Here is a 10,183-nt window from a genome sequence, read left to right as displayed (position 1 = left end):
CTACTCCAAGACAGGATGAGAAGTCTCAGTAGCAAACGCTGGATTGAAAAGCCCTGGAGAGAAACTGCTACAGAATTATGGTACTAGACATGTCAACACTTTTTAAAATTAATTCTATGTATATGTGTACCATATGGAATCATATTTATTGTAGGGATATAAACTTCTTTTGAGCAATAAGAGATTGTTAATATTACCATTCAGGAAAATGACAAAGAAGATGCCTTGGTGGAATAAAAGTATTTTACCTGTATTTTAGAGATTTCTATTTACCATAACATGTGTAGGCTGCAATAAAAAAGCAATGTATAGGTCTAGATTTCCAATAATTATATGGTATGATTGCAGATGAGATACTCTTTTCTGGAAACTGGTGGGAGGGGAAGGGAGAAAATGATGATTTGGGAGAGGTGGTAGGGTGACTATTATAAAACTACATCACTTATATGAATGAAAATACCTCATTGAAACCCATGAGTAACTGTGCAAAAATTTGAGAGGAAAGAGACTAGGAAAGGTTAAAAAGATGGGGGTAATTTGGTTAAAGCACAAACACAAACATTAATACAATGAATTTAAATAATGTGCATAGCTATAAGTGTAAAATGACATAGAACTATATATAAAATAATATAAAAGTATTTATTTCCTTCACCCTTCACACGCACATTGCACTTGGTGCATGCTGACTGTTCATCTTTTCTCTCCATTTACGTGAATGTTTCCTTTGATACCTGACAATGCATCAGAGATATAAAATCGACTTTGCAGAACATGCTACCAAAGTCCAACAGAGTTTTCCTACATCCATCTGAGATTTCGTTGATAAAGACAAGCTCTAGTGATTTTACTTCAAAAGCGCATTTCTTTGGATCAGCTTCCGAAAGGCTTGTTTCACATCCTTGTTCCTCAGGCTATAAATGATGGGGTTCAACATGGGACTTACGAACGTGTAGAAGACAGCGATGATTTTGGACTGCTCCACCGACTTGTCGGTGGGAGGTCGGACATACATGCAGAACAGCGTCCCGTAAAACACAGTCACCGCGACCAGGTGGGAGCCACAGGTGGAGAAGGCTTTGCGCCGGCCTTCTGCAGAACGCATCCTCAGGATGGCGATGAGAATGAACAGGTAGGAAATGAGAATGATGAGGAGAGAGTTGGACAGGTTAAATCCCGCCACCACAAACATGGATGTCTCCTTAATAGAAGTGTCAGAACAGGAGAGTCTGATGAGGGGAGGGTCCGCACAGTAGAAGTGGTTAATGACATTGGAGCCGCAGAAGGTCAAGCGATAGGTCCACATGGTTTCCATCAGTCCACTTAAAAACCCATAGATGTACGGGCCAGCAATCAGGCGGATGCACACCGCTCTGGACATCTTGCTGCTGTAAAGCAAAGGGTTGCAGATAGCCATATACCTATCATAGGCCATCACAGCTAGCATGTAGTATTCAGTGATCACCATAGCAATGAAAAAATAACACTGGACCAGGCAAGCAGCATAGGAAATGGTTTTCTTCTCGGATAAAAAGTTCACCAGCATCTTGGGAGTCACATTAGTGGAGTAGCATAAATCCAAGCAGGATAAACTGGCAAGAAAGAAGTACATGGGGGTATGTAGGCATGAATCTACCCGGATCAACAGCACCATCCCTAGATTACCTCCGACAGTGATCAGGTAGATCACCAGGAATAGCACAAAGAGGACGGGCTGGAGCTCTGGACGATCCGTTAATCCCAAGAGAATAAATTCAGTCACCAAGGTGACATTTCCTGGGACCATTTTCTTAGGTACCAGCATGTTTGCTTAGATGAATGAAAAATAGATGAAGAAGAGGGAATGAGATACCCATTAGATATTTATTTTTCTCTCTTCCTGTTCTCCCTCCCTCCTCTTCTCCTGTCTCATTACCCCTCACGCTGTTATTACCTAAGAAGTTCTGAAAATGTAGGCATGCTTAAGCTGCGTTTGCTGAAGTAGATCACAGTCCGAATTAGTTAAGAGCACATTGTGCAGATGATTCCAAATGGGAGAGGTTCCTGAGCCACCAACTTTTTTAGAATGGAAGAAATATAGACCTACATGTCATGTAAAATAGATTGAGCCTCCAGTGGTTTCCTAAACTCACTTTTGAAATCTGTGCACTGGCCTAGTCTCAGACAAAATGATAATAGATGCTTAGGCAATATTTTTCTAATTACTAACACTGTGTCTTTTGAAAGTAACACTAGCTAATAACACTAAGTAATGCCAACACTATATTACAAAGTTCTGACTTCAGAGGGTCTTGAAGGTTTTCTGGTGTTTTCAGTCTTATAGCCATAAGATTTTTATGGAAATACACCAAAGACAAACTTCCCTATTGTTGCAATAATAAGGATCTACGAGATGTATTAGGGAAGACATTTTAATTGAGAAATTTATGAGAATAAAGCAATTGAAACATGAATAAAGGCAAGAGAAATCCTCAGTCATAGATCATAATTTTATCTGATCATCACCCACTGACTTTTTCTATTACCTCTCCTTAGCCCTCCTGTGTTTTAATTTACAGGCATACATCACCACACCCTGAGCACATGTGTTCATATTTATTATGCTTTTTACCATGTGTGCTGCAGATGCTTGATGCAATTATCTTTGACATCACCAAAAATTTCTTGCTTTTCTACAAATGTAAAATTTGACTTTATCACTTAAATTGAGAAAAATTACATTTTTTCAGTTACTTATCTTTCTACCAGGCATGTAATAAATCGATTATCATACTCCTCATGGAGTAGGTTCATTTCTGTCAATGAACAGGGGAGAACAATGGTAAGTTGGTAAACATGATCAATATTTAGGAAAACCTCAGAGTTTCAAGAATTTCCTCTCCTTTAATATCTGATGAAAGTATATTCTATGCACATATGGGCTATGGGCTTGTCAAAATTAAAGTCCTTTCTACAACTAATTTATGCTAATTTCAAAATGTGGGGAGAAAAATCTAGCTAAATGAGACAACAAAGAGTGAGGCTGGAAATTATGGGAGGAAAAGAATGTTATTATCCTCTGAACTGCAAAATATAAAATATCAATAAATGATTATCAAGCCTGTTGCAGTGGCTTTTTCTTGAAACCTTAATCATCCAGAGGCACAGTTAGGAGGATCACAAGAACAAGGCTAGATGGGCAAAAGTACCGGGACACTGGTAGAATAATAGGAAGTATAGCTCAAGTGGTCAAGTAAAATATCCTAATTATCCAAAATATCCTAATTCAATCCCCAGTGTCACAAAAATAATAATGAATAAATAATTAGCACAAAATATAATCAGCAAAACTTACTTCTAGTAATGCCTAAAGACTTAAAGACTAGATACTTCAGAACCCAAAATATTATTTCTTGAAATGTACATTTTGCCTTTTAAAAGTCTGGCCTCACAGGGTAGCAGGAAACTGAAGTTCAATCTGTTATGTGCATGTGGTTGGGTTGTGTGTCCTCAGGGTATTATGTGGGCCCATCATGACAGTTAGTTTGAGGCTAAGTAAAAGGCCAGAGGAAAAAAGAAGTGAGTGCTGTTGAGGTTTAATTCAACAACTGAACCTCAAGCTATTTCAACTAGAACTTAACACATAGCAAAGTCTATGAGAAGAACTAAGAAAAATCTGACACTTTAACATAGGTAATGAAGACTAAGAAATCAAAGTTATATAATTGGTGATACCACAGAGCTCATGCAAATACTGTTCTCCCAGGAAGGAGCTTTTTCCATGTGTGGAGTCCATACAACAGAGTTCCACAGCTGCCTCTCTGTTTCCATGCCTATATGTCCCAGAGATAAAAGCGAGCAACAGATATTATGTGGTTCCAATGAATGAGCATTATGTTGAGGTCATGGAATAAATAATGATTTGATACTTTCCTGTGTTGTCAGCAACAATTTCTTTGAGTCCTCATTTAGAAAAGACTCACTCCGGGATTTGCTGCTCTCATCTATTCAATATTAGATTACAACCAGTTTTTTGTTTGTTTGTTTAACATCTCTACCATTCTGGTTATTCACCTATGTGTTTATCAATCCTTTGCTGATTACTACTAATGAACCTCAAAGTTAATATTAAACTATCTTCCTAAGTTTATTTCTCCAATAATTTAAATAGTTGTCTTGATATACTATAAACATTTCATTATTGTTAAAATGGGTACAATTCCAACTTAGTTCATCTCATTTATGAATTTTTCATAAATGAATTTTTATTTCAATAGAAACTATTCTAAAATATTAGATGATCAGATGAAGTGTGTTTCCCTATTTGTCTGTTTAGTATTCATTTTCAATAAAGAGGAAATACTATTTATATAGTAAAATGATTATACTCAAGGCAATATTCCACTAACTTTTAAAATCTTACATTGATCTAAATAACACATATATAATACACACAGATTTATTTTTATTGTGTAAGAACTAGACCTGCTTTTATTGTCACCTGATTCTTACCAAGAAGATACATCAGAAAATGTGAGAACAGAAGTCAGAATTTTCACTCCTACCTGACACCAGAAAAAAATCTTCACAGAGACACTAGTGGTCCAAGGAAAGATCTGTCAAGAATAATTTATACCCAATCTGTAATTTCAAGCTGATGTCCCTAAAGTATTTTTCAGTAAGCCCTAAAGAAATAATTACAATGTAACTACAAAGAATTACTCCAGGGAAAAGAAATAATTGGAATAGATTCATATTCACTAGAATCTTGGGATGTCAGCCATGTAACAGCATAATTTGTAATCACTTTGCATTTATTGTTTGGGATAATCACGAGTTGATTCTCACAGGATTGTTTTTTTCATTAGAAACTACCAATTTTTCTCAATTGGAGGACTAAAATCCACCTGGAAGTAAATCATCAAAAATCCATTTTTTTATGTTTTCCAAATTACTTCAATCAGAGGAATTTGTAAATGGCAATTTTTTACAGCAGTTTTGTGAATGTGATGTGACACATACAATTCAGACTGGAGAAGGAATCACAGAAATATCAACCTACATAAATTAGTTCATAATTTTATATAAATATAAATTATTTTATTCTTCAAATGGAAAGAACATGATATTGAAACCTTAAAAATATGTTTTTACCAATGCATTATTTACTTGCCAACATGATGGACAAGGAAAATATGGTCCACATATAAAATGAAATTTTACTCAACTATTTTTGTTGTCTTAAGGACAATATATGGTGTTGAGTTCATCAAGAAAAATAAAATAAAACATTCTCTTCAAGAAAAGTGTCACATGGTTTTTCTAGATGTGGACTCTAGGATAGAATTAAAAGACACAAAACCAAAAATGAGCCTTCCGGGATTTGGAACAAAACTAGAGAATGACATAAAGGAGAATTAAAACTTCAATAATGGCGTGACTATGATCAAGCTTTATTATATGCGCAATTAGAAGTGTCATAATGCTATTCCTTACTATGTACATATAATATACATATTATATATATATATATATATATATATATGAACCAGATGCCCGTAAATGGTCCAAAGGATCAAATATATAGTATACATGGGGCTGGGAAGGTGGCACAGTGGTAGAGCGCTTGCCTTGCATGCATGAGGCTCTGGGTTCGATTCCTCAGCACCACATAAGCAAAAAGAAAAAAAGCTGGAAGTGGTTTTGTGGCTCAAGTGGTAGAGTGCTAGCCTTGAGCTGAAGAGCTGAGGGACAGTGCCCAGGCCCAGAGTTCAGGCCCCACAACCGGACCCAAATATATATATATATATATATATATATATATATATATATATATACACACACACATAATTTTGCTCATGCATTAATAGAAACAATATTGTACCATTTATAAAGAAATGCAAAGACCTGGGGAAAAAACTGTTAGTGAAGTAAGTCAGACAAAAGATGCATGCTTACCCTTGTATATGGAAACTAGATTTAGCTTACAAACTAATTAGAAAATGCACTGAGTGGTATGAAAGTGTATATAATGTATTAACTAGAATACAGTGGATTCAAGGGAAAACTCAAGTGTAATTTTTTAGGCAAAGTAACACCGTAAAGCAGGTACCCAAAAGGGGCAGGGTGAGGAGAAGAGCCAGAGAATCCAATCAGAAAATTCAATGCATATATTTAAAAATTAACAAAATTGAGGGAAGTGTTTTATTGTTGGTAGGGAAAGGTGTGACATTGCTCAAGATACATGGCATTCATAAACTGCTTTGTTAAATGAGAACCTCTTTGTACAAATACTTAAAGATAATTTTTTAATTAAATGAAGAAAAATATGCAACTAGATACAAGATATAGTACATGTGGTTAAATAATTTTTAATTGTGACGAGAATAGAGATACATACATTCTTCATCAGAGAAGCATTCTCCAAAGGAAGTATCAGAAGCAAAGCCCTTACAGTGGTCTTTATCTACATCCTTGTTCTTGGTCTTCCTCTCTCTCATTCACTGCCAATCTCATTCCAAGTTAAGTAGCTCCCTAAGTACATAGCCACTGCTTTGAATTTATTTCTCTTAAATTTCCTCCAATTATAGACTAGTTTTTAGACATCAGTATACATTTGAATGCATCAAACTGACAGCTAAAATGTATATTCAGATGTGTTTATACATTACAGCATACATCAACCACCCCAATTGTTTTTAATACTCCTGTTTGCTAATTTGCTCTGTATTGCCTTCCAAACTATGACCGAAGAGAGCATTCACTACAGTCTGGAAAAGTGTAAGTGCAAATGATCCATAAAGACTTACTGCATAAATTTATTGCAAACCAAAATGTGTTCATCCACAAATGTTGGAAATTTGTTCACAATATTTTTTCAAAATTGACAATTTACACACTAATTATATCAGAAAAACCTTTCAAAATCAAAATGAATAAGTTCAATAAGCATGAAACTCATATCTGATGTCTTTATATTTATGGCAACTATTATATTGCTGCACTATTATTCATAATAGTATTATTATATACTTGACTCAGAATTATTCTAGTTACAAATGCTAATAAAAATGGTTTGAATCAAGACAATGTTACAGATCTCTGAAATAAAATGCTTGAACATTTTTAGGTAGTCTATGCTGACCTGAATTAAGTTCACTTGAACTAATTTGTAATAAGATCTGAGTTTAAAAAGTGATGTCTATCCAAACATGGTGGTTCCAAGTCAGCTCAGGCAGAAAAGGCCCATGATATTTTGTCTCCAAGATAACCAACAGAGTAACAAAAATGGATGTATGACTCAAGTGATAGAGTGACAGCTATCTCACCAAGCAAGTGGAAGGAATGAAAGGCCAGAAGCTCAAACAACACAAAAACAGCAAGTGATTCCTTATACACTACATATTAATTCATTCAAAGAAGTGATCTTGGGTCATCTTTAACCATGAGTGATTTATTCTTGACATGAAAGTCAACAAGTCATATAGTTTACATAATGTGACTGATTACCCTTTCAAACCACCAAAATTAATATCCCAGATATTACACATTGACTCTACAAAATCAACGCTAGATTCGAATGTGAAGATTCCTGCCCTAGAAAAGTTTTGATTATTGTATAATAAAATGAAATATGTTAAAATTCTCTTGAATTAGCTGAGTGCAGATGGTCCATGCCTGTAAAATAAGAATCTTATATTCAATTAACTTGCAAAAATTTGGAAGTAGAGATTTGACTCAAGTAATAGAGCATCATATGTAAGTGGAAATAGCTGACCAAGAGAGTGAAGCCCTTAGTTCAAGCCTTAGTATAAGCACACGTGCGTGCATGTATACACACACACACACACACACATTCGCATCTACAAAAAGTATGATCCATTTACTCCACTCTTCACCCACCACCTCCTTTATTACACAAGAACACTCACAAGAAACAAAAAATCCCTATCATTGCACATAGTTTGTGGTTTTACTTCATGAGTCAAGACTTATAATAAAGATCCTTCAACCAAAAGAAAATTGACAACAGGAATGGAATGTACTCATATTAAAATACGTTTATCACACTTGCTATTGTAAGCAATAAGAATACACCAGTGTTCCGTGCTTATCATTTGGGAGTTTTTACTTAAGTCACTACTTGTAAGAGTTAGCTGTGCTATATAGATATGACTCAAATGGTAAAACACCCACCTTGTGACTCCAGTCCTACAAAAGTAAATGCTCAAGAAGTCAGGCATTCCTATGAATCTCTTCTAAAGCTGAATAATGTATGGATATAAACACAATGGAGCTATTTGATTTACAAATTGTGAATATTCATTTCTAACAATCTCCAAGGCAATAATTACCTTGCTGATGCATGGAATTGCCTAAGGGAAAGATTTAGAATAAAACACACAAAAAAGAAAGAGAGATCCTTGCATTGGTGGCTCATGCCTGTAATCCTAGCTATCAGGTGGCTGAGTTCTAAGGACTGTGGTTCAATGCCAGGCTGGACAGACCTCCAATTAATGAGCAAAAAAGCCAGAAGTGGAAGTGTGGTCCAAGTGATTGAGCACCAGCCATGAGCAAAAAGCCAAATAAAAACTCTTGAGTCCCTGAGCTTAAGCCCAAAAACAGCACCAAAAATATAACCAACTTCATCTCATTTTAAAAGCATTTTTAACTGGGTTACTCAAGATATATTCATGGAGAACACTGAAATTCATCATCCAAGACCACATGCATTTGGAATAAAATTACAGTTATTGTTTCATGAAACTGACAGGCACTGACATTGTCCTGACAGTATTTCTTCTGAGCACATTCCTCAAGGCCTGCTTTACATCTTTGTTCCTCAGACTATAGATCAATGGATTAAGCACCGGACTCACAAACGTGTAGAAGACAGCTATGATTTTTGATTCCTCAACAGTCTTATCGGTTGGTGGCCTGACATACATGCAGAAGAGTGTCCCATAAAATAAGGTCACAGCCATCATGTGAGAACCACAGGTAGAGAAAGCCTTGCGCCTTCCCTCTGCTGATTTGATCCGGAGGATGGCAGTGATAATGAAGGCGTAGGACACAAGGATGATGGTGAGGGAAGTAGAGAGGTTGAAGCTAGCCGATATGAGCATGGCGTGTTCTTTGACATAAGTGTCAGAGCAGGAGAGCTTAATGAGAGGGGGGTCAGCACAGTAGAAGTGGTTGATCACATTGGACCTACAGAAGGTCAGGCGGAAGGTCAGGATGGCCTGGAAGAGGCCATCTGAGAAGCCATAGACATAAGGAAAACTGGCCAAGCCAAGGCAAACTTGCCTTGACATTTTCACACTGTAACGTAGAGGGTTGCATATGGCCACATAGCGGTCATAGGCCATGGCTGCCAGCATATAGAACTCGGTGAGAAGAAGTGCGATGAAAATGTAACACTGGATAAAGCAGCCCACAAAGGAAATGGTCTTCTTGGCTGATAAGAAATTAGCCAACATCTGTGGGGTGGCGTTGGATGTGTAGCACAAGTCCACAAAGGCCAAGTTCGTGAGGAAGAAGTACATGGGTGTGTGAAGGCGAGAGTCTAGTTTGATTAATGTTATCATGCCCAGGTTGCCTAAGAGAGTGAAAAGGTAGACCGCCAGAAACAGCACAAAGAGGACAGGCTGGAGTTCTGGGCGATCTGTCAGCCCTAGCAAGATGAATTCTGTTACCATAGTGCCATTTGTGATGTCCATGTCCTGAGACTCAGGGTCTGCCCTAGAAGCTAGGAAAGTCAAGCAGAGATAAGGATACAAATAAGTTACCTTTGCAGTCAGCTTTGACTTGAGAATTTACTGGACTCTTGTTTTCTATTTTTATTAAACCATTGCATTATCTTTGTAATAAATCACTATTCTGTGATTCCAATAGCTACAGTCACATATATAAGCCCACAAGTAAAACTGAGCTACATTTCTATTATGCTTATGTCCCTGATATCTATTTTTGCCTTCCAACCTACTTATCCTTCAAGGCTCTGTGAATCATTCTGAAACACTACTCTCACTTTTTAGACTGATTTAATCTCCATGATCTTTGCTTTACGTATATTCAATCTGACGTGTGTGTATTATTAAAACATTACATCTCAGAAATGCTTCTACCATTCACACCAGCTATAGTAGTTCTTTAAGAAAACTGGACCAAAGGTCAGTTGAAAACCAGTTTATCATTGGCAGCA

At 36.5% G+C, this 10,183-nt stretch overlaps 2 protein-coding genes across 2 annotated transcripts; both read right to left on the bottom strand.

Moving 5' to 3' along the window:
- Positions 1-847: 847 nt before the first annotated feature.
- On the bottom strand, positions 848-1,807 carry LOC105995408 (olfactory receptor 1030). Its single transcript, XM_013029119.1, has one exon. The coding sequence runs from the start codon at positions 1,802-1,804 to the stop codon at positions 848-850; it is 957 nt and encodes a 318-aa protein (XP_012884573.1). The 5' UTR covers positions 1,805-1,807.
- A 6,922-nt stretch (positions 1,808-8,729) lies between these two features.
- Positions 8,730-9,698, bottom strand: LOC105995335 (olfactory receptor 5M11-like). The gene has a single exon (XM_013029039.1). The coding sequence runs from the start codon at positions 9,696-9,698 to the stop codon at positions 8,730-8,732; it is 969 nt and encodes a 322-aa protein (XP_012884493.1).
- Positions 9,699-10,183: the final 485 nt, after the last annotated feature.

The sequence above is a fragment of the Dipodomys ordii genome, unplaced genomic scaffold (assembly GCF_000151885.1).
Source record: "Dipodomys ordii isolate 6190 unplaced genomic scaffold, Dord_2.0 Scaffold117, whole genome shotgun sequence".
In the NCBI taxonomy this organism is placed as follows: Eukaryota; Metazoa; Chordata; class Mammalia; order Rodentia; family Heteromyidae; genus Dipodomys; species Dipodomys ordii.
Note: the sequence above shows the minus strand (reverse complement) of the source record. Positions and strands in the feature narration are given on the sequence as shown.